The sequence below is a fragment of the Caenorhabditis remanei genome, chromosome III, assembly GCF_010183535.1.
Source record: "Caenorhabditis remanei strain PX506 chromosome III, whole genome shotgun sequence".
Lineage (NCBI taxonomy): Eukaryota > Metazoa > Nematoda > Chromadorea > Rhabditida > Rhabditidae > Caenorhabditis > Caenorhabditis remanei.
In genome coordinates, this window is record NC_071330.1 from 11,897,850 (window position 1) to 11,917,092 (window position 19,243).

A 19,243-nucleotide genomic window follows, 5' to 3' on the forward strand; every position below is an offset into this window, starting at 1 on the left:
AATGTCAAAGTTGTCCAATGTCTCAGTTTTCAAACGTTGCATTGTACTTTATTTCGACGATAAACTGAACCGAAGATTCTGAACCGACTTATTTCTAGATTTTTGGTTTTTTTTTTGAAATTTCGGAAAGTTCTTGTTCACTTGCTATGACACGCTATCAGCAGCTCACACACTTTTTTCAATGCTCACAATATTAACAAAAAAAGGTCAACAACTCTTCATAATTTCAATCTTATTTTCACTCACTTCGTCAACATACTTCCATCAATGTTCACCACTGATAAGGTCTGTTAAAGTGATTAAAACTCCACTTCGCATGATTTTCTTCCTTCAACCAGAATTCATTTTTTCTTCTGTTCTCCTGATAGTTTTAGTACTTTTTTTTAAAACAATGTCATCTACAATGAAAAAGTACAACAAGACAAGATGGCAAGACTTCAGTTTTCAAGAAACAAGAATTATAGAGCGAGGACAACGAAAACTGGTAAGTTTCAATAGTCAGATGTCTGAAATTTCCAAGTTTTCAGCATGACTGGATAGCAATTTTTCCAAACGGCCGAGAGATTCGTTTTAATGTTTCTTGCTTTGAGAAAGAGTACTTGAAATTGGAAAAGATGAATGTGTTTATAATTGATGATGACGACTTATCATTCATTCAAAGTACCAAGAAAAATGAAGATGCGCCTGTAAACATGATGTCTTTTGAGCCGTTCATGGTACGTGATAATTTCCTATTGAACATCATTATTCAGAAACCAGTTGCAGAAAAATTGAGAAGTTTACACACATACTTTTCTCATCATTTAATTAAATCTAGTATGGCTAAACAAGTAATATTGGAAAAATTACTCTTTTTTATAAAAAAGCTATGGGACCACCCCGTTGTGAACGATTAGAATTTTTGAATCATCTTCAGCCCGTCATACTGAGAGTCTCCTTTTGAGAATATTTACATCGAGAAAATTTTTTCGCACGCCAATTTTTCAGATAGGCCGAAAAAAGCATTTCTATGTTCGTGCAATCAACACGGGAAATCCGATTGAATTTGGTCCAATGGTTTATTCGAGGAAAGTGTTCACTGATGAAATACTGCAAATAATTCCGTTACTGATGAAGCAACAGAACACTCCGTTAGCTGATTCTGACAGTAAGTCGATTGAATTTATAAAAAATTTTGAAAACTTTTGATTTAGGGAGACTCGAAACATATAAAAATAAGTGGAAATCAGGCGGTGAGCATCTTTTCACTGCAATCGAGTTGAATGAATTTGAGGAAGTTCTGAACGACTTTGACATTGACAAGTCACAAATTACTGTGAGTTCTGTAGTAAATCCTCAGAACCAGTTTTCGTTTTTCAGATTGTATCCGATATAACCCATTACTGGTCTTCCATACAAATCATTGAACAAAACCAGGCCTTCGCCACAACAATAACTCCGAATGGTATGGCAGTTGTGGAACCTTCACATGCCGCCTACATGCATTTTATATCTCTTGTCTGTGGTGTCAATTGGAATTCAGATGCTGTGAAAGGAAAAATGATTCATTTTCAACAAGTAATGAACAGAATAATAGATGAATACAGAGAAATGAAGGTAAGGGGTCAATAACTCGTGTTGTTACAATAGATCAGATACTTGTTTCCAGGGAACTTTTGTGTCATTTTCGAGTGCCGTTGATACTATTTTTATTGCGGCCACTTCTTTTTTCATTATTCCACCGGTAGCTGGGCTGGATAATGTCGACTACACGTTTTCCAATTTTCCGACCAACTTATCTGCAGTTCCACTTGTGTCACAGGTCAATTCCCGTCCTGTCTCTTTCTCCTTTTCCTCGGGTTCTATCTCTCGATTGAGAAGATTAATTACCACCTGCCCGGCGGAAGTGTAAACAACCACGGGTAGGCGGACACATTTTCTCTTTACATTCACTTTATATTGGAGACACTGGTGGAAGAGGGTGACTCCCCAAGTCGCTCTCTTTCCTATACCGGCAAATAAAGATTGCAATCTACATTAAGAATGTTCCTAAAACAGACAGAAATATAGAATACGGAGCAGGCGCAAGCTCGTATTTTACATGGAAGTCCCACCTCGAGTAGGGTGATAAAGTTGGCGCCTATTATTCAACTTTATCATCTGCGAACTCTTGGTGCTCGCAGGATTCAAATTACTCCTAAGTGATAACCGCTACACCCACTGGAACCACCCCTATTTGAACCTACCCACCCCATTTCTACTATTCATTCTATAACTTCTATTATATTACTCTAATATTCATCGTCGTCAGTCTCAGTACAATGCAGTTGCGATGTTCTCGATTTCAATCGATCGCGGATTTTGATTTTGGATTGTTTTGGCTTCAATCAAAGGAAAAGGATTGGCCATTTATGTGAAAAGCTGTCAAGGAATCTTCAATGCCAAAAAAAAAAGGAAAGTCAATATAATTATAAATTGTTTTAATACCATTTTGAAAAATTTCCCACCCCTAGTTGAGACAAAAGTTCCCTAGAGTGAGTGTAGGATAATGAGCGGATGAGCACATGCGCGGAAGCGCATGGTTATTAAGTAATTAAGTGTTCAAAAATTTCAACAGAAAAAATGAGTCTGATGTGAATAGAACCAATAATTGAAAAGATTGTTCCCCAAATGTTAATTGAATTGTATGACACAGCCTAAAATTTTTATTTTTAGAATGTTTGATTTTCTTCTTGTAGATATTCGCCTCAAAACATCATAGTATATTATTGTATGTCTCCGCAACTGCCTAACGCCGCCAGTTTGACGAAACTTCGGTCACTAGATAAGATTAGGGCGATAAGACGCTATGAGAATCTGATGTTTGTATTTGAGACCCCGATGACGATTGTTTATTTTTGTGTATTTTATGTTGTTTCATAGTTTGTTTTACTGTTTTAGGCTCTTTTGAAATGTTTTACCCACAAGTTTCCAACCACTTAAAAAAATTCCAAGTTGGTTGACGCTTCGGGGACGAAGCAGTTCTTGAGAGGAGGGGAGAGCCTTAGGGAAACCCTTCGGAAAGTGGTTTTTTACTTGATCTCTTTAATAGAGTTTCGAGGACGAAACCATCTTTCCGAAGAGGGGAGGATGTCACAGGTCAATTCCCGTCCTGTCTCTTTCTCCTTTTCCTCGGGTTCTATCTCTCGATTGAGAAGATTAATTACCACCTGCCCGGCGGAAGTGTAAACAACCACGGGTAGGCGGACACATTTTCTCTTTACATTCACTTTATATTGGAGACACTGGTGGAAGAGGGTGACTCCCCAAGTCGCTCTCTTTCCTATACCGGCAAATAAAGATTGCAATCTACATTAAGAATGTTCCTAAAACAGACAGAAATATAGAATACGGAGCAGGCGCAAGCTCGTATTTTACACTTGACACCTACCATTCCATTTGTCGGCAGTGCGGGCTTCCGATCTACCGAGACTTCACCTTACAACCGAATCAAAAAAGTGAGAATATTCCTGCATGGATGGCACGTTTCTTCGTACAAGCTGGATGGATTAATGTTTTTTTTTCTCATCCAAACATGATATTGAACAAGACCTACATGGCTTCAACACTGACGATGAGAATAGTCGAGGACCCCGCAACTTTGAGGAATTTTCTAGTGTTTTGGGTGAATGGCACATTAAAAGATCCGTAAAGACTAACTATTATTACAGAAAAATGTGATGGTTTCTGATGGAAATGTCAAAATACCAGATTCCGACGTTGACTCGTTTATTGGTGAGAAAGAGAAGAAAATAGAAATAAACAAATTATTGGAAAGCGCAAAGAAGAGAGAAGAAATTCTTCGGAAGAGGAAGTTAGATAAGAAAAATAAATCTGGAAGTGAGCCAAGTGGTTCTGGTGTAAAGACGGTCACTCCAGAAGCAGTTGGACAGAATAAACCGGTTCCGTCAGAACGGGAAATCGAGCCTGAGAAGAAGAAACCGATGCAAAGCAAGCTAATTCAAACTAGTCCTGACGAATGTGACCACTGTTTGAAATCCAATAGGGTGCGAGATGAGGTGAAAAAGGAACTGGAAGCAACAAAGAATAAGCTAAAACAGTTGGAGGAGAAAGCACAACAAGTCGACGAGTTGGAAAGAGTTTTGAATGAGAACAAGAAGAAAATTGTGAAACTAGAATCTGAAGCGGAGAAAATGAAAAGTTTGGATAAGAAAGCTTCAAGAGTAGACGAGTTAGAGAAGATTCTGGAACAGCGACATAAGGAAATCGAGGAATTGAAACTTCAGAATACGAAGTTGACAGAAGAAAACTATGATATCAGACAAATGGAGGGAAAGTAAATTATCAAAAAATGTTGAAAACTGAGATTAATTTCAATTTTAGTGCGTATGAAGACATGAAGTTGATGGAGGTGGACCTGAGGAACCTGAAGGCTGAACGGAGGAAATTGCTGGAGAGTAATAAATTGTGAGTTATAAAAATCTAGATAGTGGTAATTTTTCCAAATTTTTTATTAAAAAAGGGATTAAGAGTGTGTCATGGAGTCCACTAAAGTGTGTAATTTTCCTAAAACTGAACCCAAAGATTTAGAACTTTTCATCTGAAAACTAAGCAAAAATCCTCAACTTCAATATTTTAGACTCACCGAATCAACGGATCAATTGGCAGAAAAGGTGGTACAACTTGAAGCTCAAATGGAGTGGTATGCTACTATCTGTTTACTATACTAGCATTTTAATTTTCAGTGGTAAAAAAGAAACCCAGTCACAGCAAGAAACACCAGAAAGAGACAGAATCATTAAAGAGTAAGATCTTTTGTGAAAATCTGATTGATATGAGAAATTTTTTCAGACTCGAAGCGACAAGTATGCGTGTATTGATTCAAAATCAGGAACAAACCAAAGAGATTCAAAATCTGTTGGAGAAGTTGAAAATGAGCAAGCAGTGATATTCATGATCTCTCTTAATTTCTATAACAAGTATTGTAGTTTTCTGGCAACAAAAGTTAATAAACTGGATACATTTCCTCTTTTCGTGACGTACCTCTTCACCTTCAACTCATTTCTCATATTTCCTGCATTGACCTCCCCCCCTTTCTCTTCTTTCTTGCAAAAGGTCAACTTATACAGCGTATCATCGAGCCCAGATACCCTTCTCTTCCGCTCATCTGTTTTACGAGCCTAGATTAGAGATGTGAAGCAAGAAGCGGCCTAGACATGACTCATTTTTTCTTTCTTCCAGTGTGTATGTGCGCTCTTCGTCACCCTAGACAGCGAAATGCTCGTAGACTAAACTAGTGACATATTATCAAGGAGCAAAATATCTCTGTGTGTTAACCCAACTCGTGTACTTTTATCATATCACGTCATCTAACACAAATCCGAGTAACTTTTCATAGGATATTTGTCTAATTTCTATCTGGATCTTGTCTTTTCCATCTTGTTGATTTGCAAGAAAGAGTTTGGCAGCACTCATCACTAAGTGCTGTTAGGACGGTAATAAAAATTTTACGTTATCTTTTATCCCAAAATATTCTGATGTTTTATCCCAAAATATTCTGAAAATCATTTAAATAATTCTCTTGAATTTAAAAAAAGAACGTCTTGAATTAAAAAAAAAGAACATATTTCTAGCTGCCTAGTGAGAATTATTTCGAAGTCTTCGCACTTTCAGTTTCTGATGATCACTCAACTCTTCGGAGAAGCGAAATCTTCTATCACTCACTTCCAGAAGTTTCTGTCAACTGGCTTATTGGTTTCGTTGTCCTATAATTGTATCTTGTCATCCGACTAACAGAGGGAAGGGCAGGTCCAACAGAGATACATATGTCTTCTGTCGAAGACCTATTCAATTGAGGAAACTCACACTTTCTCCATCTCTTCTAGTTCTTATTCACCTAATACTAACATTTTCATTGGTTGGTAAGACAAAACAAAGTCTATGAAATCCAGGAGTTTAGAGGACAGAAAGATTAGAACTCATTGATTATTGTTACGTCATTACACAAAATCGCAAAAAATGGAAAAATTAGAATCCAAACACTAAAAGTTTTTGTCCCGCCATAAGAATTTCAGTAATTCTACTTGATTCTGAAATTTTTTTGTGAGATTCTTGCCTAATTAATCTACTTTCTGTCTCCTTTTTCGCGTGAAAAATGACTGTGAAGAATATCTTTTTCTTGAAAACAGGGCCAACAATATTTAATCTTCTGCTCAATTCAGACTGGACAAATGCCACGCCAGCAGATGTTGCGCACAGATGTTTATTTTGCCTTGTACTTCGTTATACTTTCTGTTGTAATAGTTGACTATGAAAATTTCGAGAAGAGATCTTAAAATTATGCTCATTGCCTTCGTTTCTCCATTAGGGCCTACATTCTCCTTATCCCTTACGCTACACCTGTTTCGTAAACCACAAATCCTTATCCACTATTCGGCTGTTTAGTCTTCGAAGAAGAGTAGCACCGCCCAGCTGCCCATTCTACTACCTGGATACACTTTCTTTCCGCCAGTTTAGTCTCCATGAGCTCTCTATTGATTTTCGTCAAGGTAATCAGTCAAGCGTTATATCATATCTCAGGATGCTATGTACAAATCGACTAAAAATCTTTGAGGTTGTTTTTGAAGTAACACATAGACTTTGATGTTTTAAATTTTCGAAAATTTCTGATCAGCATTCCAAAGGTGAGGTCCATGGGGACAACCCCTCATTACTCACACTCTTCTGACTACTCGCGCACATGATTCTGATCGAATCTCTATTTCGTTTCGAAAATTTTCAAAACTCTATCATTCAATTTGGTCATAGATACTTCCGACTATGCGAATTCCATTTCTGCCACCAAAACTGGCTCAATGACTTTGCCAGCCGAGTTATGAGCTCTCAAACAATTTTTGTAGTTAACCTTTTTAACATTGAATTCCAAATCGGCGAGTAGTGTACGCAAGTTGAACGCCGCGTCACCAAACACTTCCCTTGTCAGTTTTAGTACTTCGAATTCCGCTTCCCCCGTGTTTGTCATGCCTACATCATCCGGAGTCCATCTCATTATTATCCCGCTCCCACCACCTGCCCTTCCTTTCCTAATTACTCCGATATATCCCTTCATGAATTTTAATCCTCCTCCTTCTCACTAATTGTTTCTTTGTGCACCTTCCAAATGTCTTTAGACAGCCATGTCTGTGTCATCTGCACTATTACCTTCTCTTGTGCACTATTAACTAGAAAAGTGCATGATGACTTGAGAATCTCATTTCGAATGAATGTCTACTAGTCACAACCTTTATCCCGTTATCTTCATAGAAATGTGGTCAGTCAACCACAAAACTTCTCGAATGTATTGTAGTCTGATTTCCAAGACATCAGAAGCACGAAAGAGGATTAGAAATAGTAATTATGGCACGAGATTTACTCTCTCTCCACCCCGCTACAACGTCCCTTCTCAAAAGATCAAAATTCCCTCCTTTTAGTATTTGTCAACACACCAGAGCTGTGCGGAATTCCTTCCTTCGACTTCCTTCTTCCTTCTTCCGGGCTTTTTTCACGTTTTTATTCCTTCTTCCTTCTTCCTTTTTGAAAATTTCACTTCCTTCTTCCTTCTTCCTTCTTCCTTTTTAAAATTTTTATTTCCTTCTTCCTTGTTCCTTCTTCCGTGTAGAAAGTTTACTAAAATTTTGTAATTTTTGACGGAATTTTTGCGGAATTTTGGTGGTTTTTGACGGAATTTTGTATGAAACAACATCAAAATTTGTTTTCAGAGATGACTAGAAAAAAGTTTCCTCAAATTTGTCATTTTCAAAATTAACTTCCGATTTTCCGGTTCGGAACTCAACTTCCTTCTTCCTTCCTTCTTTCTTCCTTCTTCCTTCTTCCGGGCTTTTTTCACGTTTTTCTTCCTTCTTCCTTCTTCCCTTTTGAAAAATTTACTTCCTTCTTCCGTCTTCCTTCTTCCCTTTTGAAAAAGTTACTTCCTTCTTCCTTCTTCCTTCTTCCCTTTTCAAAAATTTTACTTCCGCACAGCTCTGCAACACACCTAGCAACCCGTCTAATTATATCTTATATCCTCCTCTCCACCCGTTTACTCATTTCCTCGTTGTATAATAGAGCCTCCTTCTAGAAGGCTCTCCAAAGTTATCAATCGCTTTCTCTCTCTCCTTGTTTCTGACTGCCTGCGACTCTTGCTTCTGTTTTTTTGTTACCACATGAAACTGTGTTTTTCGAGACTTTTGAGGAATATTGATTGTTGACGTGGCGAAGGTAAAGTATTAACTGGAGGTGTCATAGTGATCCAGAAGATGTTGGATTTTGAGATTCAAAAAACTGGTTAAAACCAAAGCCGTTTTTAGTAGAAAATAATGTGCTTTGATATCGTGTATCGATGCAATTGATAAACTCATAAAATTGATATTTTATGGGATACATATACCAAATCAAATGCTTTTAGTCAGAATTTGTGATACTTTTGATTGGCTTTGTCAATTCCAAAAGATCAATTTCAAACTCCGCCCTCTTTCAGGCAGAGTATTCAAACTCGTGCTCTCAGAAAAATGTGGGCGGAGCTAGGAAAATATGGGCGAATCCTTGAAAAGAATAGTTTTTAGAGTTTGTAAAACTGAAAAAAGACTCTTTAACTTTTTCAGTTTCCGCACAGTGTAGTTGAAAAATGCCGTGAAGTGATAATACGTTTCGTCTTGTACATGACCTGTTTGAGCTTCAGTAACTTCAGTAGTTTAATTAAAATTATCTTGGTTGATAGCGTTTCTCAAAATTTCACATAACGTTCAGCTTCACAACACACAATGGTATGAATGTGTATACATAAGGCTGAAAATTATAGTCAGAACTTATACGTATACAACATTTCAGTGAAAGCAATAGGCAAAAACAAGCGTAAATCAACATTGGTTTTTGAACTTATCTCCTTCAGGTTTTCATGCTCTTTCGAATTGATCAACAAGTATATCACTAATCTTTTTTTGAAATGTTTTCAGCTGAAAAAGTTTCAAACCCCTTTTCCATCTGAAACTATCCAAGTTTTCGATTCTCGGAACGGTCCCCTTCCTTTACAGTAACCCTTCCCTCTCTCATTTCTTCTTCACCTGGAAAATTCAAACTCGGCGCCCCCCCCCCCTCTCTCCCTCTCTTCCTCACACCAGAACCCATGACTATTTGCACTTTTTGTCTTATTCCTCCTCTCTCCCCCAATTTTGGCACCTTGCCAACGTCTCCACTTCCCCCTCTCATCCTCGCGCGAACCCTCTAAACTTTCACTATCACATTGTCTGCGTCTCTCTAAATCGAGACAGTTCTGATTTGAAATCTGGTTGCCCCCCCCCCCCCCCCGCTTCTCTTTCTCAACTGGTCGCTAGCCGTCCATTTCTTGTTTCTCTTCTTTTTTCTTTTTCTCTCAGCCGGTTTTTCGCGCGCGCGCGTCTCCGACGTATTTTCGGGCCTAAAAAGCCTGAAAAGGCCTTTTTACGGAGTTTTCGAATGATTTATTTCAGGATAGCTCAAAATGGAACCACCAAAGAGACATATCCATACCAGCTTCCGGGTGATAGCCGAGAAAGATTTCTTCAAAATTCACGAGTACACGCAGAATATTATGGTGAGATTTGATTAGAGATTTTTTAGAAAATATTGAAAAGCTTGCTCCAGCTAGTAATTTGGAAGATTTTCATTGCAAAAAATTGATTCCTTGGTCGAGAAACCAATTAATATAAATCTATCCAAAGATTTCAACAAAAAAGCTGCTGTTCACCCGTTTATTTAAGTTCTAAAACACCTATTTTCTGTTTGAAAACTCCCTAGAAACACATTCTTTTTTTCAGCGAGATTGGGAAATCATGGCAGAAAACGTAGTGCTGTGTCCCAACTACTCAATGGCCTACTACAGTGAAATTGAAAAATTCTCTTATAAATATTTCATTTTGGATCACATCGATACGGGTTACGACAAGAAGACATGCAAAACCAAACCGTTGTCGGAAATGGCGGAATCAGGAGAGATGTGGAGCAGTATGACGGCTTGTGGAGTAGGTTATTCGATGTGTCCGGATGCCCGAATGTCTGTTTTTACAGAAACATCACGAGAGAAATCTCTATCTTCGCCTTCTGCCACCAGCCGCTGCCGGTACAAAAGGAGATAACCGAATATTTCTCGACGACGTGCTGGAAATTATTCCACTGATTCTCAGAAAACAAGCACCCAAAATAGATTATAAAATAGAGGGTAAGTTTTTTGGGTCAAAATAACTATTTTTAATTTTGAATCCAGAAAAATTGGAAAATTTGAAAAGTCAAGCAAGCAAAGAATCTCATATTTACGACACAATCACCGTCGCCGAGTTGAACGAAGTATTTCAGCATTTCGATTGGGATAAGAGCAAGCTTACGGTGAGTGATGTCTTCTAGAGCTTTCTATTTTTATTCCAAAACAATTTCAGCTCGTCGACGATCCAATCTCCATTATCACTAGAAACGAGATGCAGGAAACTTTCGGCTACGTTCGGACATGTGCACCCGACAGTGTAGAAGTGATGGACCAGATTCAAGCGGTCTTCTTCACATTTCATTGCTTTGTGAATGGAGTCAACTGGAAAAAGAATGATTGTGAAAAGCATGAATGGTGTCTGCTCACTTTGAGAGAAAGGATTATAAAGTTGATGAAGAAATTCGCTTATTTTAAGAAGGTGAGGTGGATGGGGAGAGCAGAGGGAGGGGGGGGATTATGAAATCTAGGGAGGAGTAGAAGCAGGGACATAGAGGTGGGAAGGGAGGCGGGAAGGGACATGACACTCACTCTTCCACGGCCATCAGGGCGCGACCTTCGAAATTAACTTTTCCTGAGAAACCGTGAATATATATCGCATAGCCGGATGAATGCAAATTTGTGACAGTAATGCCGGAATTTTTGCTTGAAGAGATTTTTAATGTTTTCAAATGAAGTCTGTGAACTTTCAATTTTTGTATTATATGCAGATCAAACCGAGAACTTTTTTCTTGTTGTTGACATCTTTTTGTATGGAAACGCTAAAAGAGTTATATAATAGCTTGATAAACTCGAATTTACCAAAAATTGAAATCTAAAAGTTATTAGTACGCTTTTAGGAAGGGTTCTTACAAAAGCGTTCAGCTACAAAAGTAAGGATCTGAGTTTGATCTAAATTCCACAAAATATTCAGAATATGTGACAATCAATGATGCCGTGACATTCTACCAAAGTTATGATTTTTACCTGAAAGCAGTAAAAAATAGAATTTTTAAATTTTTTCTATCTTCTGGTGCTACTACTTTTCTCACTAATTTCTCAATATCTGTATTATGGATACCACTCAGCAATTTTCGAAAACTGATTCCTCATCAGAATCCGATTGTCTTTCGATTCTGCTAGGTCTCGTTTCTGAACTCCAAAGTCCGTCCTGTTCACATTCCCTAGTCAGAAAATTTGAAAAAATACTTCAAACAATCTTTATTCCAGGGCTGCTACATTCGTTTCAGCTACATCCTCGAGGAGTTCAAAACACTCCAGAAAGAGTGTCCTGACATTTACATCAAAAAACGAATCACTCTCGACTACGCCTTCCAAGACTTCCTACCCAATGACTGTATTCCAATGTATCACTATAAAAACGTGTGTGCACTCTATGATTTGGAACCAAAAGCACGGACATCAGACAAGGAACTGCAAGTTTGGAAGGCTCGATTGCTCCTTCAGTCGTCGTGGATTGACCAATTCTTTCCGGACAGGAATAAAGATACAGATATCCGCCCAATGTTGGACAACTCGTTGTTCTTCTTCATTTCAGCAAAAGACAACCCGGGATTCGTGAGTGTACGGTGTCACCCAGCTCATTCTTCATAACTTTCGTATTTCAGATAGAAAGTCTGGCTGAGTTGCTTTATGGAAAGTCGGCTCTTCCAGCACCAAACGCACCACCGGGCATTGAGAAGCCGTCAGTGAGTGAAGATTCGAGTAAAATGATGTCAATATCTTCCACCACTTGCTCAACGCCTGGATCTGGAACAAACTGCTTGAAATGCAGAAATCATCAAAGTCATATTGCATCGGCTAAAAAGGAGTTGTTGGGCATCGAAGAGAACACGAAAGCGTTTGATAAGATTTCCAAGAAGTACGAAACCCTTATAATAACCGAAGACAAGAACGAACAGAAGCTTGAAATGATGAGACGGTGGGAACTTGTGGATTTGATTCGTTTTGAATTTAATTTTTTTCAGAAAAATCAGGCAGTTGGAAATCAGATCAGCCAACAAGACTTTCAATAAAGAGTGAGTCACTTTTCAGATTTCTTTGGGGGAAAAATGATAAAAGAAAAGGGAATTAGATCGATATTCTGTAAAAATAATGCTAAGAGTCATCCGAGAAATCTTAGGGTACTGTAGTTTTTTGGGTTACTGTAGCTACGTAAATTCTATAGGGATACTGTAGATTCAATGATACTGTCATCTCGTAATTTTAGTTTCTAATAGTCAACCTATTTCAAAAAGTTTTGAATCCCTGTAGTTTTTCGGGTTACTGTAGCTAGAGGACTTCTACGACAGGTTCTATAGTCAAACATACTGTATTTTTTATATATACTGCATCATAAACGTTCGAACTTTCAGACTCCAAAAAGTAAACGAAACCCTCAAAAACGAGATTATTGACTTGGAAGTTCAGAAACAAAAGTGAGTTACTTCAAAAACCATCAGGATTATCCCCAACCACTCCTATTTTTCAGAAGACTACAAAAGTATGCTGACCCTGATCCGAACCTACTGAACACTGTTCTGGAGAAACGACGTAGACTTTTAATGTGAGTTTGAAAACTGATTTGTGGTGGTTTGAACAATTCAAATTTTTCAGTCTCCAAGAAGAAAATAAGAAACTCCTGGCTCAAGATGGAAATCAATTCGCTGAGATCAGAGAAACTGTTCACAGTCGAGCAACTAACTCCTAATAACTTTACAAATATCACAATTTCATGATAACATTGCTGAATTTGCAATCTCATTCATCTCATGTTAAAACTAAATTTAATTAATTTCTTAATATTTCATTATGACCAGCTATGATTTTGCATTGTCCCCGGTCTCTACATTGTTCCATCCATTCCCACCGTTTCATCCATTCTCCAGTTTTTCATCAATTTTCCCTAATCGACAACTGAAAAACTATGTTATTTATTTCAACTACCCTCGCATGCTTTCTATTTTTTCTTTTTAAAATTCACATTTCTCTCCATTTTCGTCATATTTTTCAGCCATAACCAGTCCAACTAGACTGTTCGATATCTCCTTTTCTTCTATTTTAATTCAGAACCTCCTAAACAATATATTTAAGTCAACAATGAGTTCGAAAATAGATCCAAAGAAACGATTGAAAGATTGGGAGGTGATCAAAGCCGCTGATATGCAACTCATGAGAGATGAAAAGCTGAAAAATAGCATGGTGAGAGATTTGACAGGGAGCTAATTGTAAGTCTTAATCTCAATTTCCAGACATCTTGGGTCATCAAATGTTTCAATTCACCAACCGAATACCTTGCTCCAAGTTTTAAATCCGTGCCGGAGGAGTATCAGAAAGGCCGAAATCTCGGTTACTTTCTCATAGACGATGTGGATATAGGTGCTCTGTTTGTTTGGGAAGAAATGCGTCAGAAGGAACAACAAGCGTGGGATGAGAACTCGGTTAAAGATATGTCGTGTCTTCAAAGGTTCACATCCAAATGTCTTACTGTAAGTTGTTTTTAAATTTGTGTAACTGATCTAATTGTCTCAAAACTATGACAATGCCAGAAAGATTCTATATGTAGATCTTGTGTAAACAAAACGTTTCAGTATAAGCATCAAAAAAAGATGTACCTCCGAGTGATTCCTGCTTTCGACCCTGGTGATGGAGTGGTAGGAGAAGGACGAGTCTTTGTGGAGGATTTAATTGAAGTCATCAATATTCTGAAAACTCGATATCATCTTTCCGAATCTGAGAGTTAGTTGATACAGTACCTGTCACATGGTTATGGACTGTGCACGTGTTCAGTTGAAGTTGTCTAACTTTGAAAGTCTCTACATTTGATCTGTTTGATTCATTAAAAATCTGCTTGATGGGACAATTAATATTATCATGAAACACTTTCAAAATTAGACGTTTTCAAATGAAAAGTTCATAACCTTTTGACCCGTACCGTAACTCCCATGAGTCAATGCCTAAACCTTTTCTTCCAGCTGACGACCTGACTGAACTCACTACCTCTTGCAGCAAGGGTTGCATTCCAACAATCTCATTGTCCAGTTGCAAAGAAATATTGGAGAAACGTAATGTCGACAAGAAACTGGTCATGGTAAGTGCTCCACATCAAGATACAATGTGAGTCTAAGACACTCCGAATTACAGTTCGCGGACGACCCCATTTACCTCATCGGAATGCAAACTTCATACAAAAATGGAGAATATTTCAAGATATTGAGCTCTGGCGGCATTCAACTCCTCAGTCTTTCGCAGTCAATGATGTTCCTCACTCAGAATTGTATTATTGGAGTGAACTGGACCAAGGTGTCAATGGAAGAGAGGCTCGCTATACTAAAAGAGATTTTTGCTTGTACTGGCTTTGGAAAGGTAATTGATTGTTTACAAATGTTTGATTCACAAGTCAATTTTTTTCAGGAGAACTTTGTTCAATTCTCCTTGATGATCAAATGTGTGATTGAAATCAAGAAACAATTCAAAGAAGTCTACAAAGATCAAATAAAATATCAAAGCTACACTTTCGAGGACGTCTTCCCGGAGAACTTGCTGGACTTCAGTTTTCTCCAGGCACTTGCCACCAAGTTCAACTTCTCCGACAAAATCTTCAAACTGGAAATGGCAGTTATTCCGGTTTGGATGATGAGAGTTCAGTGGATTGTTGCATGGTTTGAGAGCATCAAGGATGGAACATTCAAGAGCTGCGATGAGTATGGAAATGCGATGATTGAAGCCATTCTGGTTTGGGTGCCTATGAATTGCAGATTCTTCATAAAATCTTATTTGGTAAGTAGTAGTAATTGGAGTTCTGGAGTATAATTGATAATTTTTCAGATGAGTGTCTTCTTAGGAATGGAAAGATGTAAAGAGCACGAAGATGTCATGAATGATTACTTCTCAAGGTTTCGCGATGGTTCAGATTTAGTCCTACAATACCACGGTCAACTTCCGGATATGATGGACGACGAGATGGAAAATTCGAAAACAGAAATGAGGAATCAACAGTCTGGATCTTTGGAAAATATTGTTCAGCATTCACAGAGTGAATATTTAGAGATAGTTGGTCAAACTTTCGAGTGAGTTACATCGAGGCCTGCATAAATATACTATTATCTGATGATTTTTCAGATTGACTGAAATTTCAAACTCACAAAGTAAATCCGAAAAAGATAAAGAAGTGATCCGCGCACTTATCGAGTGAGAGAGAGACTACAATTCATACTGTAACTTGATTATTTTTCAGTTTATCCGCTACTCCAACTAAGATTCCAATCGAGAGCTCAGAAAAAATTGGTTCAGTTATTGAGTAAGTACCTCACCGGGAATGACAGACACACAGACAGACATAGAATAGTGAACTGTGAAGGGAACTATTTACGTTTCAGCCAGCAGCCAACCACGACTAATACTCACTGCCTCACCAATCCACTTTTCATCGACACCAGTCATAATAACCAGAAAAAAGACTCCGCCATCTCCCCAAAATTGTACAGAGTGAACGAAGCCGAGATTCCAGAATCTATCCGTCAAATTGTCGAGTAAGTTACTCAAATACATATATTTGAGCGTGAAATCATAGCGGGAATTCAACCTGAATATATCTCATTTTTTCAGGTCGGCAATGAAGGATTCCAGCAAAAAACGGCAATGGAAAAGAATCACAGAAGCAAATCTTCACGTGTTGGAGAAAGTCAAAGGCAATTGTCATTTTGTAAGCTAACAGAATAGAAAAGTTCAATTCATTTTCTTTTCAGATTTCTTTTGAAGCGAAAACACTCGACGGTAGTGTCACTCTAAAACCGAGTTATCAAGTGTGGACTAAAAATATGCATGCCACGAGCAATTGCCGATACTTCCTCATGGATGACAATGATTTGAAAGTCGCAGAAGTACTAAGGCAATGCGTCCAACAATGGAAGGCTGATGTTGCCCCGAAGATGCTGGAGAGCAAGTTTATTTGGGACGGAAACACGAGAGAAGTCGGATTAACACAGAAACACAGCATTTTCATTCGTGTCATCCAGCCTGCAGTTGTAGAAGACGTTGGGGAAGAACCTCGAATCTTTTTGGACGAAGCGGTGGAAGCAGTCCGCCTATGCCGCCAAACATTCCAGAACGATGATTTTACACCAGAAGAATGTGAGTTGCCCTGTGAGAATAAACCTTAACTTTTCATCATTTTCAGTTGTGGAGTACCACAAAATGTACCAACGATCGGAATTCGACTTCCCCACCATCCCAATCTCGGAGTTCGAAAAAATTCTGGATGTCTTTCATATCGACGACTCCCCAATAACTGTAAGTAAAATCATACAGACATTGACTATATTTATATTTCAGCTCGTGGACGACCCAACTCAGATACTCGGGAGTGCGAAAATGCTGATGAACGCCACACATTTCTGCATCGTTGCAAGTGCTGGAATGCAAACTTTTGAAGTGATTTCTTCCCGGCTTGCGGTGTTGTTCATGGTGGAGTCTTTTATTTGCGGAGTCAACTGGAACATTGTCCCAATGAACCAGACCAGATGCGTATTGGAAGAAATTCAATTGTTTGCAGTTCTTCCCAAAGTGAGTCTAATCAATTTTCAGCCTAAATCTTCCATTCTAATTTTAGGGTCATCACGTCTCCTACAAAAGAGTCGTTGAGAAAATTAATGAGGTACGATTAAAGTACCCAGGAATCTACGAAATCGAGCCATACCCAGACATATTCCTTCGCAATATGCACTCGGAAGAAATGGTGGAAGTGACCCACTTCCAAAATATTGCTGTGGAATATGGGCTGGTGAATCGGATATTCATGGATACGAAGCTACATGTTTGGAAAATCCGGACACTTATCATCACGGCATGGATCGAGAATGTTTTGGCAGAACATTACCATCCGGAGATCCGACAAGCGGTGGTAGATGGGATGCTGCACATGGTCCCGCACGAAAAACGTGTTGCAGCAAGGCTGAAATCGGTGAGTCTGAGGAAACGAAGATAAAGAAACATGTAGTTTTTTCAGGGTCAAGCTCTCTTGAAAACACCACCACCACCCGCGGTCACACAACAAGAACCATCCACCTCTGCAACCCCATCACCTGAAAAAAGTCCAAAGAAGAGTTCGTTCAAATGGTACTCGGTGGACGCTGGGAAGAACATAATCGAAAGTGATGGATCGGAACATATGGAAGAAATCGATGTAGGATCCGGTGACTCAACAGGAGCTGGGTCGGATACGGACTCGACAGGAACGTTTGACAGTGGATTGAGTCCAAACGGGACTGAAGGAGTTGGAGAAACAACTGAAAAAGATGATGACGTGGAATATCATGAGTATGATATAGAGTTATCTGAAAAGGAAGACGAATTTGAATCCGATGTTACGGAGGAAACAATTCGTCCCGAGGAACCTGAGATTCAGGAATCCCAAGTCAATGCTCCAGATCAGGAAGCCACTGATGACGTCAAGAAGACTTCTGATGCCCAATCCATTGTCCCTCCAAGCTCAATTGATCAAACTGCTATTCAACAACCACAACCAATCATCAAGGATATCAACAAAGCCAATGAGAATGCGCCTAAACAAAATGCTATTAAGAAGAGGGATCCATTGAGACCCCTGAAAACTGAAGAAGAGCAATCTATGGTTCAAAATTACTTTCAGTATGTTTTGGAAGAGAAAGAGAGGGAGAAGAGGAATAAAATTTTACTGAACAGCATGAGAAACAAAGGAGATGAAAAAACACCGACTCTCCCGGGGAGCCTAGTCCAACCATCTTGTCCTAACCTTGCTAAGGAAATCGCGTCGCCAAATCTCGCGCGGAAAAAAGAAGTGACTAAAGAGAAAATCGAAGTCAAGAAAGTGGAGAAACAGAAGATTCCTCCTCCAAATCAGATTGTAATTGAGGGGATTGTTATCCAAGCTAAGGAAATCGACGCAAAAGACACTATTGCTCAACTCACTTACGAGAACTCTGAAATTGAAGACATTCTAACAAAGAAAGAGGTTGCTGCTGCTGGTGAAGTGAAAAAAGTCAATCGCCTGAATCCAATTCTCATGGAGAATAGGAATCTAGCAGAAGATCTGGTTCAAAACTGCGTAGAAAATGCTCTTGCTGTGTGTGAATTGGGTCCTTCGTGGAGTGAAATGAAGTGCTTCTCCAATGCAGACGTTCTGGACTTTGAACCCATTGAGCCAATCAAAATGAAGGATGAAGAGACTGAAAAGTCTGCTTGGCGAGTTTCTCTTTTTTATAAAGTCAGATAAATGACAGTTTCATTTCAGTCTTAATCTGCAATCAATCCTTCACAATGATGTTACTAATGACGTTCACAATGCCCCAGGTCAAACCACGAATCCTGAGTCTTCTAGGTAAGTTTCATATGATTTTTATTTGGTATCAACCACATAAAATTTCAGCCAAGTTGTGAATACTGTCAGTTCATCATCAGAACTGGCTACCTCAATTAAGAATCTCTTCAAGCAGCTTCGCTCAGATGTCCAGAAGAAGGAGAAGACCTTCTTGAAGTAAGTTTTAATTAGTATTTTGATTACGTCATCAATTTATTTACAGCCAAAATCAGTCTACTGGAGACACTGGGGACACCGCTGTGCCGTCTCAACCTACCTCATCTTCAGCTCTAGACCTCATTGATCAACTTCAGGATAAAATGAAAGAGTAAGTTTGCATAAAAACTATACAATAAATTATTATGTTTCTTCGTTCAGATTGCTCAAAGAGAACCGATTGCAAAAAATTGAAATTGAAAGCCAGAAGCAGTTTTTGGGAGTTCTCATCGATGCGCTGCCACCGAAGAAAACCGAATAATCAGCGATTTGACTTTTTACTTTTTGTTACGTTTTCTCTTCGTTCCAGTCGTGTTTTTTTGTGAAAATTGATACAAATCACTTTCCGCCCTCATTCCACTTGTTTTGTTCCCTCCGTCCAATATCGTTTCTCAACATTTCACTTTGTACTCGTGATAAAAGAACTTTAATCGAATTCTGTTCTAATGTTTTATTTTGTAAGC

The 19,243-nt window shown here is 38.6% G+C and overlaps 3 protein-coding genes across 3 annotated transcripts; all 3 read left to right on the forward strand.

Moving 5' to 3' along the window:
* Window positions 1-391: 391 nt before the first annotated feature.
* GCK72_010897 (uncharacterized protein) lies at window positions 392-4,927 on the forward strand (the record flags this gene model as incomplete). The annotated part of the gene is made up of 10 exons (XM_053728092.1): window positions 392-484; window positions 528-716; window positions 988-1,147; window positions 1,194-1,315; window positions 1,360-1,596; window positions 3,690-4,315; window positions 4,363-4,446; window positions 4,619-4,681; window positions 4,725-4,784; window positions 4,831-4,927. The coding sequence occupies 10 exons, from the start codon at window positions 392-394 to the stop codon at window positions 4,925-4,927; spliced, it is 1,731 nt and encodes a 576-aa protein (XP_053587669.1).
* A 4,566-nt stretch (window positions 4,928-9,493) lies between these two features.
* Window positions 9,494-12,938, forward strand: GCK72_010898 (uncharacterized protein; the record flags this gene model as incomplete). Its single annotated transcript, XM_053728093.1, has 11 exons — window positions 9,494-9,586; window positions 9,810-10,013; window positions 10,060-10,210; window positions 10,256-10,374; window positions 10,425-10,670; window positions 11,459-11,806; window positions 11,857-12,170; window positions 12,217-12,267; window positions 12,604-12,666; window positions 12,720-12,794; window positions 12,845-12,938. The coding sequence occupies 11 exons, from the start codon at window positions 9,494-9,496 to the stop codon at window positions 12,936-12,938; spliced, it is 1,758 nt and encodes a 585-aa protein (XP_053587670.1).
* A 389-nt stretch (window positions 12,939-13,327) lies between these two features.
* GCK72_010899 (uncharacterized protein) lies at window positions 13,328-19,041 on the forward strand (the record flags this gene model as incomplete). Its single annotated transcript, XM_053728094.1, has 20 exons — window positions 13,328-13,429; window positions 13,480-13,716; window positions 13,819-13,966; window positions 14,203-14,318; window positions 14,372-14,593; window positions 14,642-15,007; window positions 15,056-15,297; window positions 15,350-15,418; window positions 15,465-15,527; window positions 15,607-15,759; window positions 15,836-15,932; window positions 15,976-16,360; window positions 16,407-16,519; window positions 16,562-16,792; window positions 16,839-17,189; window positions 17,235-18,439; window positions 18,498-18,584; window positions 18,633-18,740; window positions 18,787-18,891; window positions 18,942-19,041. The coding sequence occupies 20 exons, from the start codon at window positions 13,328-13,330 to the stop codon at window positions 19,039-19,041; spliced, it is 4,500 nt and encodes a 1,499-aa protein (XP_053587671.1).
* Between the last annotated feature and the right edge of the window lie 202 nt (window positions 19,042-19,243).